General features: G+C 46.3%; 1 protein-coding gene across 2 annotated transcripts in view; it reads right to left on the minus strand.

The window, feature by feature from the left end:
* KATNAL2 (katanin catalytic subunit A1 like 2) overlaps positions 1-23,890 on the minus strand; it is a 296,579-nt gene extending 272,689 nt beyond the window's left edge. For both annotated transcript variants that reach the window (XM_029580510.1, XM_029580502.1), the window contains exon 1: positions 23,758-23,890. In XM_029580510.1, coding sequence (XP_029436370.1) covers positions 23,758-23,808 — 51 coding nt within the window. In that variant the 5' untranslated portion in view covers positions 23,809-23,890. The remainder of the gene's footprint in view (positions 1-23,757) is intronic.
* Positions 23,891-24,293: the final 403 nt, after the last annotated feature.

A 24,293-nucleotide genomic window follows, 5' to 3' on the forward strand; every position in this document is an offset into this window, starting at 1 on the left:
TGTCTTGGCCATGCTGAGGCGATGAGGATCATGTCCGCTACATCTTGAATGCATTTTTTAATTGTCCATGATATCAGCGGAATGGGAGGGTAGGAGTACATTAAGCCTGATGTCCATGGAATGAGAAAGGCATCCGGGGTGTACCGAAGTTTGCTGGGGTAGATGGAGCAAAAGACCTGAGTCTGATGGTTGATTTCCATGGCAAAGAGGTCTATTTTGGGGAACCCCCACTGTTGGAAGATGGTTAAGCCACTTCTGGATTTAATGTCCATTCGTGTGGGTGAAAACCCTGCTGAGGCAGTCTGCCATTACGTTGTCTAGACCTGGAAGGTAAGTGGCTTGGAGGAATACCTGGGCTGTCTGTGTTGCAATCCTGCCCGCGAGGAGCGCGGGCAGGCTCTTACCTTTTCGCAGCCAGTTGGGCTGCTGACGCTGCTGCTTCTCTTTCCCTGAATCAGCTGGGGCCGTCCCCGCAGCTGTTGCCATGCGGCCGGCTCCTCTGTTGCTGTTTCTGCCTTCCCCCAACGTGCTGCTGCGATCCCGGGACCTTCAGCCAGCAGGGAGACCGTCCCTGCCGGTGCCTGCTTCAACCCGGGTCCTCGCCCGGCAGGGAGCAGTCCCTGTCGATGCCTGCAGCCTCTCACAGCTCCCTGCAGCCAGCACTTCTCTCTTCAGCCTTGCAGCGTGGAGCGGTGCCTGCAGCCTGCTACAGCTCCCTGCTTCCCCTGCAGCCAGCCTTACCTCTCTCTGCTTCTCCTGCTTCAGTCCTTGTGGCTGGGAGCTGCTCCAGCGACCTGCCTTCACCCAGCTCCAGTCCAGGGCTGCTCCGCTGCTTCCTTGGGCCTTCCACGTGGCTGAGGACGCCACCAGCTTCCAGCTCTTCTCTCCAGCTCCCTAGGGCGTGGGTGCGCGCCTCTCTGCTCCTCTTCAAGGGCCAGCCAGGTGTGGCCCCCTGCTGACCCCTCCCTGGGCATTGTCCACCTCAGCTCTACTAAAGGGCTCAGCGTTCAGTCTGTCTTTGCCTTCGCAAGGAGTTGGTCACTCCTGAGATCCTTCGCTCCAGGAAGTCATCCGTGTTCCAGCACTTCTGCAAGGTCCTGTGTTTCTTGTTCCCTGTCGGAGCTCCTCGTTCAGTCCTGATGTCTGCCTTCTGTTTTAGTCCTGACGTCCACCTGCTGTTCCAGTCCCAAGGTCTGTCTCTTGATCCAGTACCCGTGTTCCAGTCCTGATGTTACCTGCTGTTCCAGATGTCCATGTTCCAGTCCTGAGGTGTGTCTCCTGATCCAGTATCCGTGTTCCAGTCCTGATGTTTCCTGCTGTCCCAGATGTCCTTGTTCCAGCCCTGAGGTCTGTCTTAGTCCTTGTACCTGACCCTGATGTTTTAACCTGCCTTGAGCTGCCAGGAGTGCAGCGAATCTGCCTTGAGCTGCCAGGAGTGCAGCAACCTGCTTCTTCCCTGTGCTCTCCCGCTCTCAGCGTGGTCCGCGACCAGCCTTCCTGGGCTGTGTAGGGTGCGCATGGGACAGGGTGGTCCGCGACTCAGTCCCGCGGGTGGTCTGAGTAGGGCGCCCTGAGGGACAGTGCCCATGTCTTCCTTCAGCCCTTGTTCCTGAGTCCACCTCTGTGCATCCAGTACCTCGTCCTGAGTCCACGTCTGCTCCTGAGTCCACCTCTGTGCATCCAGTACCTCGTCCTGAGTCCACGTCTGTGCCTAAGTCCACGTCTATGCATCCTGCACCTCGTTCCTGAGTCCACGTCTATGCCTGAGTCTACGTCATTCCTGAGTCTCGTCTGAATCCATGTTCCAGTCTTCGCTGCCCTGGCCTCCATCCGGCCTGCCGCTTCGTGCCATACCCTGCGGCAGGCCCGAAAGGGCTGGGAACGGTCGGAGGACTGTTCACAAGACCAACATTGCGTTGTTGGGTCTTCCGAAGCGTGCAGGTCCGGAGGAGGGCCTGTCTTCCAGACATCACTCCAGCCTTGCTCCCGTCCAGCCCATGCTCGGGCATGCCATGCCTCCCGCGGCACCTCTTCAGAGTTCCTCTGGGGTCGAGCCATGGCCCAAGGACACACATCTCTCAGGAAGTGGGATCGCTCTCCTAGCGCTCCACAACAGTCTGTGCCCCTTTGAAGTATTCGAATCACTTCTTGACAGTGTCCATGAACCGGACCCTCCTTCTTTGTTTATGTAAAACATGGCGACTTGGTTGTCAGTGTACACCATGAGTCGTGTTTGGCGGATTTGAGTAGAGAAGGTCTGAAGTGCTCGCCAAATTGCATGTAACTAGGAGATTGATTTGGTACATGGATTCTTGTGGAGTACAAAGTCCCTGAGTTTTTAGGTCGCCCAGATGGGCTCCCCAACCTTCCCTGGAGGCATCCATTGTGAGCGTTAGCTGATGAAGGGGCAACCAGAAGGGGGCACCCTAGGATAGGTTGTTGGGGGGAGAGCCACCATTGAATGTCTGCTTTCATTGAACTAGTGAGATGAACTCTATAGTTGAGGGGCTGTAGGAACTGTGACCACTGAGCCTTTAGGCACCATTGTAAGTGTCGCATATGCAGTCTGGTGTGGGGAACCATGTAGATGGCTGCTGCCATGTGACCTAGACGTTGAAGAACTTGGAGTGCTGATGCTTGGTGTCTGCTCAATAGGCTCTGAGCTAGTGCAGTAAGAGTTTGTACTCTGTCCCTGGGAAGGGAGGCTTTCTCGTCCTAGGTTGTAGGTGTGATTTCTCGTAATTGATGAGAAATCCCAGTGTCTGAAGACAGTTGATCGTGCGTAACGTATGAGCTTGTGGCGTAGATAGATCCGATGACACTAGCAACCAGTCATCCAGATAAGGGAATATTTGGATCGATAGTTGTCTGAGATGAGCCACCACCACTGCTAGGCATTTTGTGAACACTCTTGGGGCTGAGGACAGGCCAAATTGCAGAACTTTGTATTGGTAGTGCATGTTCGGAACCCGAAAACAGAGGTAGCGCCAGGAAGATGTGTGCATGGGTTTATGGGAGTATGCATCCTTCAGATCAATGGAGCACAGCCAATCATTGGGTTGTAACAGTGGCAAGATGTTCTTGAGAATGGTCATCTTGAACTTCTCGTTCTGGATATGTTTATTGAGGTGTCGTAAATCCAGAATGGGACGGAGGGCCCCCGCCCCAACTTCTTTGGAATAAGGAAGTATTGGGAATAGAATCCTTGATTTTGTTGTTGAAGAGGGATTATTTGAATAGATTTCTGAGTTTGCAGGTTGGCTACCTCTGTGTTGAAGGATGATGAGTGGGAATATATATTCCGTAGTGGAGTGATGTAAGGAAGAGATGGGACAGTTAAGAAGTTCAGGTGATAACCTTCCTTGATGATATTGAGCGCCCTGTTGCGGTCTGCACCACTTCCTCTCTTCCGTGCCTGACCAGTGCCTACCTTCGCGGCTGGAGCCGCTGCGCTCCGCGACCCCAGGATCCCAGGACGCCGATGGCTCCACGTGGCGTCCGCCATTTCCTGCCTGTTTCACCATGGCCTCGCGCGCGCGCAAGTGCGCTCATTTTGTGCGTCCATCACCCGGAAGTCGAGCCCCGCCTGCGATGATGACGTCACGCACCCAGGACGATTTAACCGGCATCCGGACGCTGTCTCATCGCCTTGCAACGAGGTTCACTACTGCCTTGTAGTTCTCAGTTGCACTTCGTCTCACTGTGTTCCTGTCGCTGACCTTGGATTGCCTTGACTACGCTTTGCCTGCTGCCTGTCTCTGACCCTGGTTTGTTCCTGACTACGTTCTGCCTGCTGCCTGCCTTTGACCCTGGTTTGTTCCTGACTACGCTTTTCTCGCTGCCTGCCTCTGACCCTGGTTTGTTCCCGACTACGTTTGCCTGCCGCCTGCCCTGATCTTGGCCTGTTCCTGTTTGCTCAGCTTGCTGCCTGCCACTGATCTCGGCTCGTCTCTGGTTCTGCTTCAGTCTTCAACTTGCTCCAGTTCCTGCTTGCTACGGAGTCCGTTCCAGGTTACAGCTTGCATCAGCTCCTGCTTGTCACAGACTTTGTTTCAGGCTACGCCTGCTCCTGTTCCCGCTTGCCAAAGAGACTCTGTTACTTTCCTCCGCCTGCCTCAGCATCCGCTCTACCGCGGACCTTTGGACTTCCTTGCTCTCATCCCGGCTTGTTGCCACCCCTGTCACTGGACTCTCTCTATTGCCCAAGTCCCAAGGTGCCAGAACCCTACGGGCTCCTCCTGGGGGGTTCCTGGTTCCCGGGTGAACACCTTGAGCCTCTGGCTCCGCCTCCCGGCCTACCCTGTCACTCGAGGTAGGCCGGCCCAAGGGTCCACTACTTCACCTGCAGTATCAGGCTGCAACACGCCCACTGATCTGATGTGATGGATTCCCAACTGCTGAGGAAGAATTGAAGGCGTCCTCCCATAAACCTTCGTGGTGGTGGCTCTATGGTACTCAAAAAGACGGTGGTTGTTCCTGTTGTGGTGCAGGTGTTTGGTTTTGATACCTCTGTTGCCTAGATCTGCCCCTTGATGGAGTGGATTGGGAGGAATTCCTGGGTGGAGCATATGGTTGAGACCTGTAATGTATATATGGTTTGGAGTATGGTCGTTGATAAGACCTCCTATGATAAGAGGGATAAAACCTTTGATGGCTCTTGTGAGTGTCAGAAAGGGTGGTGAGGGAGAGTACATCCGTGCTCTGCTCCTTTAAGTGAGACACATATTCTCCAAATATGTCTCGAAATAAATTGTCACCCCCGCATGGGATGTTGGCCAGCTTGTCGTGAACATCATCATGAATTGCACTCGCCTTTAGCCAAGCGAGTCGTCTGGCCGCTATGGCTGAAGCAGAGGCTCTTGCCGATGATTTAAAGGCTTCGTATATTGATCAGAATAAGTGTCGGAGACCTTCTTCGATGTCCAGAAAAGGTTGTGGAAGAGTGATATCCTCCGCTAAATAGATTGGGCGTAATTTCTGAAGACTTGTGATATTCTAGAGTATAGTATTTCTTTTACTTCAGTTTTATGGGTTGCAGCATCACCAGACCAGCATAGGGTGAGGATTTTTATTATTTTTATTATATTAAAACCTTTCAAGTATCTAAAAGTCTGTATCATATCACCCCTGCAACTCCTCTCCTCCAGGGTATACATATTTAGGTTCTTCAATCTCTCCACATAAGTCATTTTATATAGACCCTCCACCTTTTTGGTTGCCCTTCTCTGAACCGCCTCCATCCTGTCTCTGTCCCTTTGGAGATACGGTCTCCAGAACTGAACACAGTACTCCAGGTGAGGCCTCACCAAGGCCCTGTACAAGGGGATCATCACTTCCTTTCTCCTACTAGATATTCCTCTCTCTATGCAGCCTAGCATTCTTCTGGCTTTAGCTATCACCTTGTCACATTGTTTCGGATTTCCATACCCCATATGCATGACTCCACTTCTTGGCATTGAATCTCAGCTGCCATATCTTCGACCACTCTTCCAGCTTCCTTAAATCCCATCTCATTCTCTCCACTCCTTCCGGCGTGTCCACTCTGTGGCAGATCTTAGTATCATCCGCAAAAAGACAAACCTTACCTTCTATCTCATCCGAAATGTCGCTCACAAAGATATTGAACAGGACCGGTCCCAACATCGATCCTTGCGGCACTCCGCTTAACACTGCTCTCTCTTCAGAGTAAGTTCCATTTACCATCACACACTGTCTATCTTCTGTCCATCAACCAGTTTGTAATCCAGGCCACCACCTTGGCACTCACTCCTAAGCTTCTCATTTTATGCACAAGCCTCCTGTGCAGGACCGTATCAAAAGCTTTGCTGAAATCCAAGTAGTTGACATTGAGCGCTCTTCCTCAATCCAATTCCTAGTCACCAAATCAAAAAAGTCAATCAGATTTGTCTGACAGGACTTTCCCCTGGTAAATCCATGCTGCCTCTGGTCCAGCAATTCTTCTGACTGTAGATAGTTCACTATTCTTTCTTTCAGCAGCAACTCCATTACTTTTCCCACCACCGAGGTGAGGCTAACTGTTTCCAGCCTCCTCTCTGCTCCCACTCTTGTGAAGCGGGATCACCATCATTTTTCTCCAATCACTTGGCATCACTCCCGTTTCTAGGGATCTATTGAACAGGTCACTCAGCAGACCTGCCAGCACATCTCTGAGCTCCCTCAGTATCCTGGGATGAACCTCATCAGGCCCCATGGCTTTGTCTACTTTCAGTTTTCCTAGCTCTTCCCATGCATTCTCTTCTGTAAACGGAGTTTCATCTACTCCCCTCCCCTCCAGTTTCTTGTTACCTTCTCCAGGGTCCTCTTTAGTGAACACCAAACTGAAGTATTCGTTTAATATTTCTGCCATTTCTTCGTTTCTCGCCACACATTGATCCTTTTCAATTTCACTATACCACTTTGGACTTTTCTCCTTTCTCTAATGTATCTGAAAAATGTTTTGTCACCTCACTTTACCTCTTTGGCAATCCTTTCTTCCACTTGACTTTTTGCTTTCTTGATTACTTTTTTTGTCTCCCTCAGTTCCACCAGATATTCTTCCTTGTGATCCTCCCTTTGGGATCCTTTGTATTTCTTAAATGTTGTTCTTTTAGCTTTTATTTTATCAGTCACCTCCTTTGACAACCAGATAGGTTTCATTTTTCTCTTGCTTTTCTTTACTTTTCTAACATATAGATTAGTTGTCTTGGTAACTGAGCCTTTTAATTTGGCCCACTGTTCCACATCTCTCATTTTCTCCCAGCCTTCTAGTTCTTCCTCCAGGTACTTCCCCATTTCAACAAAGTCCGTGTTTTTGAACTGCAAAACTCAGGTCTTCGTGTGACGTCTCCGTATCCTATTTGTGATATGAAACCATACCGTTTGATCACTGGTGCTAAGGTGGGCACCCACCCGGACATTACAGACATTATCTCCATTAGTGAGCAGTAAATCCAGTATAGCTCCCTCCCTCGTGGGTTCCATTACCATTTGTTTGAATAGAGCCCCTTGCAGGGCATCCACTATCACTCTACTACTGTTAGATTCTGTAGAAGGGATTCTCCAGTCTACATCCGGCAGATTAAAATCTCCAACAATCACCACTTCTCCCTTCTCTCCCATCTTTTGTATGTCTTCAACTAGAGCTTTGTCAAGCTCTTCTATTTGATTTGGAGGCCTGTAAATCACTCCAATAGAAACGGAAGCCCCATCATCTTTTTTTATGTCAGCCCATAGAGCTTCTTTGCCCCATCTTCTGTAGAAGGGATTCTCCAGTCTACATCCGGCAGATTAAAATCTCCAACAATCACCACTTCTTCCTTCTTCCCCATCTTTTGGATGTCTTCAACCAGATCTCTGTCTAGTACTTCTATTTGATTTGGAGGCCTGTAAACCACACCAAAAAAATGGATATCCCCATCATCTTTTTTTAGGACGGCCCACAATGCTTCTTCTTTGCCCCATCTTCCTTGCAGCTCAGATACTTTGATATTGTTTTTGACATAAAGAGCCACTCCTCCCCATCCTTCCTTAACAAGTTATCATGAGATTCCGTGAACCACATCTCAGTGACAGCAACAATGTTCAAGTCCGCCTCCACCATTAGGGCTTCAGATCCGGGATTTTATTGCCCAAACTACGAGCATTTGTGCTCATAGCTTTCCAGCTTTTCTCGTTGAGGTTACTGCTTTTCTTGGACTCCTTTTGTGACTTATTTAGCTGACTTTTGCTATCCACTTTGTTGTGCCCGTCGGTCGCAGATGACTGTGACCTCTCATGCTCACCTCTTTTTTCACTGCTCCATCAATTCTGGGAAGAGTGTCAGTCTCTGCTAGCGAACGCCGACCTCCCTGGCGACCCCGGGATGGCTTGGGCAATTCCGACCGCCATCTTGTTCCTGGAGTTACCTAAGCGCGTGCAAGCATGTGCCATCTTTAATATATGTCATGGCGGGTACCTCAGGGGCATCCCCTATGCATGACGTCACCGCCTCGTTATATTTAAGCTGACTGGCCCTATGCTTAGACAAGTTAGCAAGGACTTCCTTCCTGCTTAATTCTGCACCTTGGAGTTTCCTCGTTGCTGAATCCTGTTCATTGGACTTCCGGTTCCAGTTCCTAGTTTGCTTCATGAACACTCTGAGTACCCGGTCCTCGGGGGCTCTTCCACGTTCCTAGGCCATCCACTCATCGGAGGGCCTTTCTGCCTTGAACTCCTGTTCTATTCCTCAGGACTTCCTCTGGAACCACGACTCGTGAGTACTGGGATTACTTGCTTATAGTTTATTGGTTTTTTTTAATACCGTTACATCAGTCGTTAGACCATCACAACGGTGTACATTAACATAAAATACAGTTGTATACAGTAATATTATAATCAGCTTAATAACAAGTTAATAACAAATTAATATCATAAAATATCAAAAGCTTTAAAATTATACTAAAACAATAAAATCATAAAACTTAAAAAAAAAAAGCGACTTACATCATCCTCTTCGGGTGTAACCCGTGCCTCGAGCCACTACCATGACCTCCTCAGCAGGATTCACTTCATCATACTCTGCACTGTAGTTTCTGCCTCGACTTCATCAGGAACCTCCTGATTTTCCAGACCTCTGATTACCTCAGCATCACCACCTTTGTACAGTCATCCTTGGCATACCCCACTCTGCAGGCCACTACCAGATCTGCACACCTGAGGTAATTGCTCCATATCTGACTAGACTGTCTGGCATACCCCGCGCTGCGGGACACTACCGGATCTGCACACCTGAGGTAATTGCTCCATATCTGACTAGACTGTCTGGCATACCCCGCGCTGCGGGACACTACCGGATCTGCACACCTGAGGTAATTACTTCACTACTGAGAAGGCTGCCTGGCATACTTGCTCCGCAGACCACTACCGGATATCTACCTCCGAGATATCATCTTGGGCATTCCCCTTTATCAAGAACTGTTTCTCAACTACAGTCCCCGCTCCACGGGTTCTGCTCATGAACTATTCTTTGACTGTAGTTCCCAGCTCCAAGGGTTCTACTCTCTCTTCTCTAAAATAAAGTCTCTCTTACAGCAGTGTCCTAAGCCTCTGAGACCGCACCTACCGACGGTGAAGCCCACAGGGCTCCTCCCTGTGGGCGGAGTCATCTCTCACTTCGGGCCAGGGTTCACATCCATACTAAAACATAACAGATTGCTAACTCCATGGACCCGGCTCAGGTCTCAGCCCTCCAGGCCATCCCTGGCCTGGCCCAACGACTCTCTGAACAACAGAGGACACTAGAGACTTTGGCTAACACCTTTAACCAGTTGAGCTCTCGGCTGGACTCTACCTCTACACCTGACAAACTCCCCACTTCACAGGAGTTGCCTATACAGCACTCCGTACCCTTGCCTGCACCTACATGTTTTACAGGTGATCTCCTGTTATGTAGAGGCTTTCTGAATCAATGCTGTATGCATTTTTCCCTGCAACCTACCTACTTTCCAGATGTAGTGTCCAAAAACTATGTATATCCTGTCTCTTTTAGATGGGAAAGCCCAGGCATGGGCATCACCTCTCTGGGAACATAAACATCCAATTCTCAAAGACTTACCAGCTTCCCTGCTCTCTTTCGTTCTGTTTTTGACGATCCCGCTCACAAGACTATCGCTGGTTCTGCACTCCTGCATCTCTAACAAGGTACCAAATCTTTGACTATGTTACTGAGTTTAAAACCTTGTCATCGGAACTACATTGGGATTTGGATTGCCTACGGACGATTTTCCTGGAAGGTCTTAACTTTCGCATTAAAGATGAACTAGCAGCACGTGAGCTTCCTGATCACTTGGACTCTCTCATTGAATTAACTGGACATATTGATCGTCGCCTGCGTGAGCGCTCACAGGAGCTCAAAGTTTCCAAGAAGATGCCATCAGGGGTTCCCCGCTCTCGTCCACCACCAGTTACCCAGACTATGCCAGTACCCATTGTTGAAGAAGAGGAACCCATGCAACTGGGCTGCAGTCATTTATCCGCTAAAGAGAGGTGTCACCAAAAGAGACTAGGCCTCTGCATATTCTGTGGACAACCTGGTCACGTTGTTCCCACCTGTTCTATCTGTCTGGGAAACTCGCAGACCTAGGATCTGCCGGAGGACTCCTCCTAGGTCTAACCTCTCCATCTCCTCCACTGACCCTTCCAGTCTCTATTAATTCTGAAGCCCTTGAGTTTCACACATTAGCCTTAGTGGATTCTGATGCTCAGACAACTCGTGGAGCACCTACGAATTCCCACCGTTTGGACACCTACACCACTACTCTTGTCTTCTATCCATGGCGAGCCATTACCTGGTGAGGTCTCTTTACCACTCAATCTATCCTTCTCTGCACAGGATCTCTTCATACTGAGACCATTTCTTTCTTAGTCCTAGATAAGGCAATAAGGTGGTACTCTGATTACCATAGCTACAGTTACACACACCTCAATTTGACTGGAGCACTCTTCAACTATCCCAATGGGTAAAGTCTTGCCATGGGAGATGTCTCGAGGAAGTGACTCTTATGCCATGTATGACCACTACCACGTCTCTTCCGGGCCTATCCCCACAATACTCCGCCTATCAAGACAGATTCTCTAAAGCAGCGGCAGACATCTTACTACCTCACCGATCTTTTGACTGTGCCATCAATCTAGTACTACCTGATACCAAGCCTCCCAGAGGAAGGGTGAACCCACTTTCTCTCTCGGAAACCCAGGCCATGTCCTCCTATATCCAAGAGAACTTTGCGAAGGGCTTCATTCGATCTTCTAAGTCTCCTACTGGGGCCGGGTTCTTTTTTGTGGGCAAGATGGACGGTTCCTTTCGCCGATGTATAGACTAACGGGGCCTGAATGAGATCACTATGAAGGATCGCTACCCACCGCCATTGATCTCTGAACTTTTTGATAGGCTCCAAGGAGCCAAAATTTTCATGAAATTGGACCTCAGAGGGGCATACAATCTGGTCCAAATACGCCAGGGTGATGAATGAAGACAGCATTTAATACCCGCGACAGCCATTTTGAATATTTAGTCATGCCCTTTGGCCTGTGCAACACCCCGGCCGTGTTTCAAAACATGATGAATGAAATTTTCAGGGACATGCTTTACACCTGCATAGTAGTCTATCTTGACGACATACTGGTCTTTTCCCAGAACCTCCAGGACCACCAAGTGACCATCAAGAAAGTTCTCCAGAGATTGAGAGAAAACCACTTATATGCCAAAATAGAGAAATGCTCTTTCCATCAAGAATCCATTCCCTTTTTAGGCTATGTGGTATCCAGCCAGGGGTTCCACATGGATCTGCAAAAATCCAACAGCATTCGAGACTGGCCACAACCTACGGAACTTAAAGCTCTGAGGAGATTTCTCGGATTCACTAACTACTACAGATCATTCATTCAATACTACTCCACCTTGACCGCGCCTCTTACTGCCATAACACGAAAAGGAGCTAACCCTTCTCAATGGTCTCCAGAAGCTGTGATCGCCTTTAAAAAAAACTCAAGAAGGCGTTCCTTCAAGAGCCTCTTCTATGCCATCCAGAGGATGTGGTTAGTGCAGTTAGTATAGCTGTGTTTAAAAAAGGATTGGATAAGTTCTTGGAGGAGAAGTCCATTACCTGCTATTAAGTTCACTTAGAGAATAGCCACTGCCATTAGCAATGGTAACATGGACTAGACTTAGTTTTTGGGTACTTGCCAGGTTCTTATGGCCTGGATTGGCCACTGTTGGAAACAGGATGCTGGGCTTGATGGACCCTTGGTCTGACCCAGTATGGCATTTTCTTATGTTCTTATGTTGAGATAGACACTTCGGACGTCAGGGTAGGAGCTGTCCTTAGCCAACACGCTAACAACCATACCCTATATCCCTATTCCTTCTTTTCTCGGTGCTTTTCTCCAACTGAACGAAACTATGGGATAGGAGACAAGGAACTCTTAGCGATCAAATTGGCATTTGAGGAATGGCACCCGTGGCTCAAAGGCACTCAACATAAAATCACGGTTTACACCGACCACAAAAACCTTGAATACTTATGTCAGGCACAGCATCTGAATCACAGACGGGCTCGATGGTCATTATTTTTCAACTGCTTCGACTTCCTGCTGAAGTACCACCCAATGGACAAGAACACTCGCGCAGATGCCTTATCCCGTTCCTTTTCTACGGAAGATGTCCTTGACACTCCACGTCATATCATTGACCCTAATAGGGTACTTCTCTCTGCTACTTACACGGTTCCAGTCGGGAAAACGGTGGTTCCACAGACCCTCCAGAAGAAGATACTCCGATGGGCCCAAGATTCTCTACTCGCAGGACATCCCGGACAATCGTGGACTTTAGCTAGTCTACAGAGGTATTATTGGTGGCCCTCTATGAAAAAAGACGTTCGGGCCTACGTGGAGTCATGTCCTACCTGCGCTAGACAGAAACCTCTGCCGAGTTGTCCTTGGGGACTTCTTCAGCCACTACCCGCTCCAACTGAACCGTGGACACATATTGCCACGGACTTCATAGTTGACCTGCCAGTGTCTGATGGCAATAACACCATCTGGGTCACAGTTGACCGTTTTTCTAAAATGGCCCATTTTGTGGTGCTACCCGGGTTACCTTCGGCTCCTGAATTGGTGAAGCTATTCATCCGGCATGTCTTCCGCCTCCATGGCTTGCCAAGACATATCCTCTCCGACAGAGGGGTCCAATTTACAGCTACGTTTTGAAAGGTGCTATGCAGAAAATTTGACATCTCGCTGGATTTCACAAGTGAAATCTATCCCCTCCTGTACAAAGGGTTTTTTTGAATAGTTCGTTATCGCAATTTACCAGACATGTTTTGTTCTCTGTAACCTAATTCTAAGTTCCTTTATGCCTCATTATGTTACCTATTTGTTTCAATGTAAACCGCCCATCGAGGCGTCTGTTTTATTTCCTTGTAAACCGGTGTGAAATGTATTTTATACAGGAACACCGGTATATAAAAACTAAAAATAAATAAATAAATAAATAAATAAAAGTGCTTACCACCCACAGGCAAACAGACAACTGAAAGAACAAATCGCACATTGAAACAATTTATACAAGCCTATGTTAATTCCAGGCAAAGCGATTGGTCCGAGCTGCTCCCATGGGCCGAATTTGCATTAAATTCTCATCCATCAGCATCCACAGGGTCATCACCCTTTCAACTTGTCTATAGACGACAACCTTTACTTCCTCTACCAGTTCCATTGTCTGTACCGTCTCCAGCAGCCCAGGTATCGGCACAAGAACTACATCAAGTCTGGCAGCACAGCAAGGAACTGCTTCAGAAGGCGGAACAGAAGGCCAAAAGGTTCTACGATGCTCACCACTGAGCCACTCCACAGTTCCAACCTGGAGAAAAGGTATGGCTCAGTACCCTCTTCATCCGCCTAAAATTACCTTGTCAAATTTGTGCCTAGGTACATTGGACCTTTCGCAGTGGTTCGCCGCCTGGGTCTCGTCACCTACAGCCTACAGTTACCTGCCTCACTGTGCATCCACAATGCTTCATCTGCTTCATTTTTTTGAAGGGGTTAATAAACATGTGGATAAAGGTGAACCGGTAGATGTAGTGAATTTGGATTTTCAGAAGGCATTTGACAAAGTCCCTCATGAGAGGCTTCTACGAAAACTAAAAAGTCATGGGATAGGAGGCAATGTCCTTTCATGGATTACAAACTGGTTAAAAGACAAGAAACAGAGAGTAGGATTAAATGGTCAATTTTCTCAGTGGAAAAGGGTAAACAGTGGAGTACCTCGGGGATCTGTACTTGGACCGGTGCTTTTCAATATATATATATATATATATATATATATATATATATACATATATATATAAATGATCTGGAAAGGAATACGACGAGTGAGGTTATCAAATTTGCGGATGATACAAAATTATTCAGAGTAGTTAAATCACATGCAGACTGTGATATATTACAGGAGGACCTTGCAAGACTGGAAGATTGGGCATCCAAATGGCAGATGAAATTTAATGTGGACAAGTGCAAGGTGTTGCATATAGGGAAAAATAACCCTTGATGAAGTTACACAATGTTAGGTTCCATATTAGGAGCTACCACCCAGGAAAAAGATCCAGGCATCATAGTGGATAATACTTTAAAATCGTCGGCTCAGTGTGCTGCAGCAGTCAAAAAAGCAAACAGAATGTTAGGAATTATTAGGAAGGGAATGGTTAATAAAACGGAAAATGTCATAATGCCTCTATATCGCTCCATGGTGAGACCACACCTTGAATACTGTGTACAATTCTGGTCGCACATCTCAAAAAAGATATAGTTGCGATGGAGAAGGTACAGAGAAGGGCAACCAAAATGATAAAGGGGATGGAACAGCTCCCATATGAGGAAAGGCTGAAGAGGTTAGGCCTGTTCAGCTTGGAGAAGAGACGGCTGAGGGAGGATATGATAGAGGTCTCTAAGATCATGAGAGGTCTTGAATGAGTAGATTTGACTCGGTTATTTGCACTTTCGAATAATAGAAGGACTAGGGGGCATTCCATGAAGTTAGCAAGTAGCACATTTAAGACTAATCGGAGAAAATTCTTTTTCACTCAATGCACAATAAAGCTCTGGAATTTGTTGCCAGAGGATGTGGTTACTGCAGTTGGTGTAGCTGGGTTCAAAAAGGTTTGGATAAGTTCTGGGAGGAGAAGACCATTAACGGCTATTAATCAAGTTGACTTAGGGAATAGCCACTGCTATTAATTGCATCAGTAGTATGGGATCTTCTTAGTGTTTGGATAATTGCCAGGTTCTTGTGGCCTGGTTTGGCCTCTGTTGGAAACAGGATGCTGGGCTTGATGGACCCTTGGTCTGACCCAGCATGGCAATTTCTTTGTTCTTATGTTCTTCCACATCTCCCTTCTTAAGCCGCTCGTATTATCGGAATTTTCAAAGAAGACACCTGAACCACAACTTCTTACGGCTGAAGAAGACATCACCTACTAGGTTGAGGATATTTTGGATGTGAGAAAGCATGGTAGGCGCTGGGAGTACCTCATATCCTGGGAAGGATTTGGTCCCGAGGAGAATAGTTGGGAACCTGCAAGCAACATCCTCGACAAGGAGTTGATCTGACAATTCCACGTTTCCCATCCTAGGAAACCAAAACCCCCGGGGAGAGGCCCTAAGAAGGGGGGTACTGTTGCGCCCATCGGTCGCAGACGGCTGCGACCTCTCATGCTCACCTCTTTCTTCACTGCTCCATCATTTCTGGGAAAAGTGGCGGCCTCCACCAGTGAACGCCAACCTCCCTGGCATCCCCGGGATGGCGTGGGCAATTCCGACTGCCATCTTGTTCCTGGAGTTACCTAAGCGCGAGCACGCATGGGCCATCTTTAATACATGTCATGGCGGGAACCTCGCGGTGTCCCCTCCGCATGACATCACCGCCTCGTTGTATTTAAGCTGACTGGCCCTATGCTTAGACGAGTTAGCAAGGACTTCCTTCCTGTTCCTCAGGACTTCCTCTGGAACCATGTCTCATGAGTACTTCTACTCTACCAAGCCTTGCTGGGATTACCTGCGGTGTACCCCGTGCCCCGGGCCACTACCGTGGCCTCCTCAGCAGGATTCACTTCATCATACTCTGCGTTGTAGTTTCTGCCTCGACTTCGTCAGGAACCTCCTGAGTTTCCAGACCTCTGACTACCTCAGCAAACTACCGAATCTGCACACCTGAGGTAATTGCTCCATCTCTGACTAGACTGTCTGGCGTACCCCGCGCTGCGGGCCATTACCGGATCTGCACATCTGAGGTAATTACTTCACTACTGAAAAGGCTGCCTGGCGTACTTGCTCTGCAGACCACTACCGGATATCTACCTCAGATATTATCTTGGGCATTCCCCTTTATCAAGAACTGTTTCTCAACTGCAGTCCCCACTCCACGGGTTCTGCTCTCTCTTCTCTACAATAAAGTCTCTCTCTTACGGCAGTGTCCTAAGCCTCTGAGACCGTGCCTACCGATGGTGAGGCCCACAGGGAGGCTCACCTCGGCCCAGGGTTCACATCCATACTAAAACATAACACACTTCACCCTTTTCCTTTGCATTTGTATTTTGGGAGGTCACATTCTAATTTCCTTCTGCCACCCCTGGCATCTAGTTTAAATGCTAGTTTTAATTTATTTTCTAAATGAAGAATAGAGGCATTAAGTTTTTTATTACAACTAGCTACATAAGCAATATCGCCTCTGAGCACCACCTTACCAGTCTCCCAGAAAAGATGTGCTGTTTGTTAAACGAGACAAAGTCCTCCCATTTCTTCTGGAGGAAAGAGTGAAAATCTAGATCATTTTTTAAATAGCTAGGGAACCTCCAGATACGCTCCCTGGGTTCAGAATTAGAAAGCCTGAGGTCGATCCATATAGTCGCATGGTCAGAGGTGGCTTGTGGCCCAATTTCAGCGTGGACAGTAAAAGGGATCCCCTCTCTGGCTATTAGGATGTAGTCTATCCGGACATGGAGGAATGAGCTCGGAAAATATGGGTTAAATCTTTCTCCTCCGGATACAGTACCTGCCAGATGTCTAAAAGGCCATTTTCTCTGCAAAGAAAGGCTATCGCCTTACCTCTATGGGTGTTAGATACCGCATTTGAGGGGCTCTTATCTAAAACAGGGTCATGCATATGGTTAAAGTCACCCGCTAACAGTATAAGCCCCTGTGCATGAAGGAAAAGCTGGAGAGAGACATAGGGGCAGATTTTAAAAGCCTACGCGCGTAAATCCAGGTGGCTTTACGCGCGTAGGGGGGGGAGTTACGCACGCCGGGCCTATTTTCAAAAGGCCCGGCGGCATGTATAAAGCCCCAGGACGCATGTAAGTCCCGGGGCTTGACCAAAGGCCTCTCCACAGCCGCTGGGCCTGGGGATCGCGCGCCGGCAGGCGTAACTTCTGGGATAAAGGTACGGGGGTATTTTTTTTCAGGCTGGGGGGCAGGCCGAAGCTATCGGGGCTCTCCTAGGGCTCGGCGCGCACAAGGTGCACTAGCATGCACCCCTTTGCGTGTGCCAACCCTGGATTTTCTAACATGCGCACGGCTGCACGCGCATGTTATAAAATCGGGCGTACATTTGGGCGCTCTGGGTAGCGAGCACAAATGTAGGCCGTGCGCATAGGTTTTAAAATCTGCCCCATAGAGAAAAAAAGTCGTGAGCATAGACATTAGACATTAGGAGCGTTTATGTTTCCTAAATACATTAACTGACCATTCAAAGACTCTATGACCAGTAAAAAACGGCCTTCCAGATCATGAAACGTTTTGTGCAGCTGAAAGCAGTTTTGTTCATCAGGGTGGCTACTCCCCCCTTCTTACTTTTTGCTGCCGAATAATAACAGGAACTCACCCACTCTCTATTCAATTTTTTTTACTCTATCTCTGTTAAATGGGTTTCCTCGATGCACCCGATTTTCGCCCTAGATCTCCTCAGATGCTGTAGCACTTTTTTTTCTTTTAATGGGGGAGCCCAACCCATTCACATTCCAGGATAAAATTTGAGCTACCTCACCTCTTGAATTATAAAACATGCTCAGAAAAAAGAATATGTTGCCATAATCTGAAATAAGAGAAAGGGTATAGAGCCCCCAGCCAGCCCCATACCAAGAATTCTTGGAGGAAATATGTCATAAAAACCCCTAGGAGAGTCCTCTTTGTCAAACTACAGTTTTTAACCGCATGCCCTGATGAAACCTTATAGTGTAAGTGCCCCCGAAAAAATTCCCTTGTGAAAATATCCTCCCCCTTGATATCAACCACTCTAGCCTCTCTCCAAACAATTCCCATTACCCCACCCACCCCCCTGTAATACAACACATAAACTTCCCCGTCTAAACGGAGATTCGGGGCCATGTTATTAATGTGATCAGGGCCCCGCCCCCATTCTCCTGCCATCTAAATTTAAATGTGATTCGGAGAGAAAATCGTCAAAGTTGTCAAAAGGAAAAAAACACTAGTGTTAACCCGGAAAAGCCCAACCCTTAGTGTCCTGAATAAAGCGGAATCATTAAATCGAAAACAGTTGCTTTTATCAGAAGGGCAGAGTGTTATTTTCCGGGTAGACCCCAAAAAAATGGAATTATCTTGGAATCATGTAGTACTTAATACGAGGTAAGAAGCAAGGAAACAAAGAATGGACCTTCCTGAAAAAGTAAAATATTATTAGTGAAACATGAGTGGTAAAAGGTCCAGATGTAGATATCTTAACCCATCCAGAAAATGTCCTCCTTGTTCGCTGAACTGACGATTTGAAAGGAGGCTTGCTGGCTCACTGATTGTGGCCCAACAGCACGGACCTGTTTTTTACATCCAGGCCAAATCTTATGGCTTGTTTAGGAGTCGACAATTGTGCTATCGTAAAATGAAATAAAGAGAAATGTAGTCCCAATCCAGAGATATTCAATGGTCTCTTGTTTCCACAAACTCTTGGGCTTCTTTCACATTATCAAACACCATTGCTTGTCCATCGAACCAGATCTTCAGTTTGGCCGGGAAGAGGAAGGAAAATTTCATTTGGCGTTTGTTCGGAGAGTCACAGAGTGGAGCAAAGCTCCAACGCAGGGCTGAGACCCGGGACGAGTGATCCTGGAAGATGCGGATTTTCTGTGAATTATATGATAGTTCCGAACATTTATGATACGCCTGCATTATTAACTGCTTGTGAGCAAAATTTAAGATTTTTGCTATGACAATTCTGGGTTGGGGATCAGAGTCCTTTCGAGGGCCTAATCTATGTGCTCCTTCAATGGTAAGGCTAGAACGCATGTCTGGTAAGTTTAAATTCTCAGGTAACCACGATTCCAGAAAGGTCCCCAAGTTCCGATCCTCTATGGTCTCGGGAAAGCCAATAAATCTTAGATTAGAACGATGGGACCTGTTCTCAAGGTCATTCAGCTTGTTTGGTTACCGTGCATTCCAGAGCAGCCATTTTCGCAGCAAAGGCGTTGGAGTCATCCTCCATGACGGAGATATGGCTTTCTATGTGCTCGATTCGAGGACCGATCTCGGTGAGTGCACTCTTCTCTTCAAGCAGCTGTACTGATACTGGAAAGTTTATCTTCTAATGCTGCAACCACTACCGCTTTTATCTTAGCTGATGCTGCTGCGTTCATTGCTATCACTTCCACCGAGTCTTATGCAGTCGCCACCTTGGCCTCAGTCCCACAGATTTTGTCCCTTTCCTTCTTTGCTCCTTTAATGGGCAAACCCAGTGGTGATCACTGCATATAAGGCACAATTGACATATGCCTGGGATAAACTGGATCTGTTCGCACCTGTAGATCTCTCAGAAAAGCCGATTATAAAAGATTGTAGGAGCAAGGACCTGGAGCTCAGCAGGAATCGTCCTTCTCAGTTCATCACATCACGTGACTTCCCCTCCCCCCTAACTACTTTTTTTAGCACACAAATTTTTTTTTACTACCATTTTTGGGTTCAATGGCAGGAATGAAGCACAACACTTTAAATTCTTAAGCATTTTCATAAGAAAATGATCTGGTCGTGTGATTTTAGCAACATCTGAACTTTGCATATTGGAACTGCACATTTGAATTTGAAAGTTCAGCCTGGCTTTTCATGAATCATACTAACTCAATTGTTCCTGTGGAGCATTTTCATTTACAGAAATGTATTTACATGTCAAACCAGTTAGAACCACACGTGTCTGCAATTATTCCAGGGCCTTGATTTCCACCAGCCAGGTTGCTACAGATAGGACTTGATCACCCATAAACCATCTTGCACTATTTTTTATATATTATGATGAACCCTTTTTAAAAGTAAAACTTTCACTCCTGGCAGTGTAAAATGGCATTAAGCGCAGGTAGCTGAGAACAACATGGTCCCCCCGTGTAATAACCTACTAATACGTCTATCATAAATGGTACTCATGATAGTAAATAATATTGATACAGCTAAATTAAGTGTTTTTATTTATAGAATTTTTCATATTACAATGATCCAAGCCATACAAAACATATAATTTAACAACAAATGTGAAATATCATGAAAAATAAGAAAAAAAATGGATGAATTGAAATCCTCTAGCCAAAAACGAAGGAAGCCAAGAAGAAAAAAAGAACAAATAAGCAAAAGGAAAACTGTCCTGATAAAAACCTGAAAACTACTTAATCAATAGATCCAATCCATTAAACACAGATGGCTTACATAAGAAGATCCTCATAAAACTAGGCCTGAATTGAAACTTTTCTCTCTCAGAAAATTCTTTAAGAAATCAGGATCATAAAAAATATATTTATTATCTTTTATGTATAATAAATAATTACAAGGAAATTAAAAAAAAAAAAAGTAGCCCTTAGGCCAACAACTTGGCTCTTCAATGACAATAATTTCCTCCTGGTGGCTAGGGTTTTCTAAAATCTGGACAAATCAGGAAAGATGTTCACTCGCTGATCATAAAACAAGGAATAAAGATGCTTGAAGTAACTCCATAATAAGACCTCTAGCCAATTCAAGGACAAAATTTACTATCAAATTTTCCTCATGCTACCACTTCCTCTTGAAAAGATTCTAACAATGTGGAAACATCCAAACTCGCTGCCAAGACCAAAGACTCAAGTTCACCCTCCTTAACAGCCCCTGTTCTTTTTGCAACTGACAAAAAATAAACCTTATTCAATAGAGGAATTTGCTGAGGAGACATTTTCAATAGTTAAAGAAAATATCTCAATCTAATATGGAGATTATGACTTTATCTTCGTTAAGTTCAAACATCTCAATATCTAGATATATTCTCCAAAATGTAAACTCTACTTCTTAAATATACATTCTCTTTAATTAGTACTGGCTGGAATTCCTGAAAAGAAACAAATGGCAAGGAAAACATAGTTAATTGAGAGGAATACAATCCAGTTTGCCCTCATGTTCTTGAAATTTACTAGCAACCTCCGTTGTAAATGAACACAAAGGAGTCATTTTGCCAACATATCATCAACTCTAGCCAGGGTGCTTCTAGATCTTCCAGTGAAGCTGTCTTAATAACCCATAGGGCTCAGGTATTGTCTATGCTGGGGTGGGGGAGACCACTGGTATTAGTATCATAGATCTGGGAACAGCCCAACTCACTTCCCTCACAAGTGGCTCCTTCCTCTTCCAACACAGCCTGGGGCAGTGGAGACTATTGCCCATGCCTCCTGTGAGAAGCCCAAATCCCCAACTGACCATTCTGCTAGTTTATTTGGGGTTGGATCTCCAACAACTGCAATCCCATCACCAGATCAACTTGGGGTTGCTGAATCCAACTGTCTGTTTAGACTCAAAAATCATTCAGGTTATAACGGTGGATCTGGTGCCACAGGACTAAGAGAAGTGCTCACACTCAAGCAGAATTTCACACCTCTCAACAAAGCTACCCACGGACATGGTGAGCTATGAATTGAAGGGGCCAGCCAGCATGGATGAAGTCAAAGCAGAGCCCACCTGCATCCTGGCCTTTCACGTTCTCCTCATGAGAAGAGATAGCAGAAACTAACAAGGATACCAGGAGCTCATCCAGCAGATAGATATCATCTTGGTTCCTCGCCAAATTGACAGATTCTTCAGGATGGCATTACACACAAGTCTAAGGAAGCTGATGCTTGTGAATAGTGCATTAAGTCGTAGACATTTTCAGATAATATGTCTACGTTCTTATGTCTTATGTTCTTATGATGGATGAGTAACACAGAGGCGTCAATAAGACAATGTTATAGATTCAGTTACAGTTAGGCATTAATATCTGGCACTGATATGGTCAAATGCAGAATAGGCATGCATATAAATTAGTCTTAATTTACAGGACAGACATAGATAAGTAGTAGCTGTTTGTGGATTTTGGGTTTTCAAATGATGTCAGGAACAAGTTGTAGACAAGGGTGTGTGCTGGCTGCAGTTAGTTGCTCTTGCCATGGAATGCTAACTGAAAAGCCAAATTTTCACCTGTTTTCTAAAAAGGAGAGAGTTTTTATTTTGGCAAAGCATTTCCGATGGCGAGTCCCATAGGAAGGAGGCTATTCCTGAGAAGCATCTATGGCAGGTGTTGGAGTGTTTATTTCCTTTGGAAAAGGGTATGGGTTACATATATTACAGTACTACTCCTTACCCTTTTTATAATACTGCTGGTATATCTGCATGGAATTCTGATCCAACTGTCTGTTTAGACTCAAAAATCCTTCAGATAATAATGGTGGATCTGGTGCCACAGGACTAAGAGAAGTGCTCACACTCAAGCAGAATTTCACACCCCTCAACAAAGCTACCCACGGACATGATGAGCTATGAATTGAAGGAGCCAGCCAGCATGGATGAAATCGAAGCAGAGCCCACCTGCATCTTGGCCTTTCACATTCTCCCCATGACAAGAGATAGCAGAAATTAACAAGGATACCTCACAATTTATTTATTTATCAGACCCCCCCCCCTTTTTACCCCCTACCCCCTTATTACGTTTTCTCGTTACATTGAATAATGCTGTGTACTGTTCATATTAGTAGTTAATGAACTTTAATCACCCCCACCCTATTTTCCCCCTATTTAACTATTTACCTGGTTTATTTTATATGTATTGTACAGTTTGCCTCATCTGTTAATACTACCTCTATTTACCCTATGCTTCTCCCTTTTGCATATCATTTCCCTCCCCTTGCTCCCTTTCCCCCTCTGCTGTTTTGTATACCTTTTAGTTATTATCCCCCCTATTAGGTCTTATACCCGGTTATTTTTGTATACTGCAGTTTATTGTCTTATACCCGGTTTTGTATATTGCAGTTTTTCAAGTCTTTCCAATTGGTTAGTATTATGCAGTTTACTGTTTGCCTCAGTTGTTAATCTCTATCTCTTTTATTCCATGCTTCTCCCCTTTGTACTTCCTCTCTCGTATTCTGCTCCCCTTTCCCGCCCCCTGTTTTATGTATTTCAGTTTAGTTTCTTGTAAACCGATATGATGTACCCACGAATACCGGTCTAAAAAAAGCTGTTACATAAATAAATAAATATCAAGACAAAAATCGAGGATTGCAAATATTGTTTAACTTCTGTTAAATGATGTAATCAAACCATCCATATAACTGTAGAAAACATCTGTTGATCTAGCTGTACCAGAGGTTGCCATGCACCATGAAAGATCTTACAGCTACGGATAGAGACTAGGCCATATAATATGCTCTCAACCAGAAAAGCCTACAACTCTGGTGGCAAGAATGAGAAAATTATATCAAACTGCATTGAACTTGCATGCCGACGTTACAACAGTAAGACAGTAGTTTGTAATAAGAGTCTACATTTTTTTTTTTTTAGAGATCCCGTTTTCGTCTGACATCTCTTTCCTGATACTGCAAGGAACGCATGGTGCCGAGTACACACCCCTCAGGAGCAGCAGACAGCGCATGCGCTCTGGCTCGCAGACTCGTCTCCATAGCAACCGGAAACTTTACACCCCAGTGAATGTGCACAGTCTCTACCATAAGGGATTCGCACTTTCGGAAAGGAGACGGCATATCCAAGCCGCTGACATAAAACTGCTGCTGCTCGCCCTTTCAAAGTCCAGTTTCACGCGTTACTTTTATGAACACGGCTCCGCTGGGCGGGGAGGGGGGGGGGGGGGAGACGCGGCTGGCGGCAGCGGGTATCTCCTTGATTACAGCCCCGGTACTGAATTTAGAGTACCTGCGCTACTCCGGTCTCCTCCCTCAGGCCACTTACCGCTTCCCGCGCTTGGTACGCCGTCTTTATAGCTTGGTAGGACAGTTCCATGAAGAAAGGCTTGCCTGACAGAGAGCGTAGCTGAATAGAAATATAAACACTGAGGACCAGGCTCCGGTAGGATGAGGGAGGGTCGTACCTTCCTCGCAGACTGCCGGTAACTACAGCCAATCACTGCTCAGGGATAAAAGCCGGTCGCAGCAGCCTGACCAATCAGAGTTTAGAGGGGCGGACTTAGGACGTGTTAGATGAATTGTACAGCTCTGTACTGCGCCGGGGTTTGAAGCTAAGGGAAAGATTTTTTTTTTTATACCAAGGAAGTCTTTGCACTAGCCTGAAGAAATAAGGTTCAGTTCAAGAGCCCATTCCAAAATAATTACATATAAGATGCAAGATTTGGCTTTCAAATGTTATGGTACTTCCGAGGCCCCATAAATATACCAAAGATATATGGATGAAACAGTAGTATCTTTTGAGCAATTGTGTATGCTACGAAGATCAGATTTCCCAATAAGCACGTGCCTAGGGGCACCTGT

Source organism: Rhinatrema bivittatum, chromosome 1 (assembly GCF_901001135.1).
Source record: "Rhinatrema bivittatum chromosome 1, aRhiBiv1.1, whole genome shotgun sequence".
Taxonomy (NCBI): Eukaryota; Metazoa; Chordata; class Amphibia; order Gymnophiona; family Rhinatrematidae; genus Rhinatrema; species Rhinatrema bivittatum.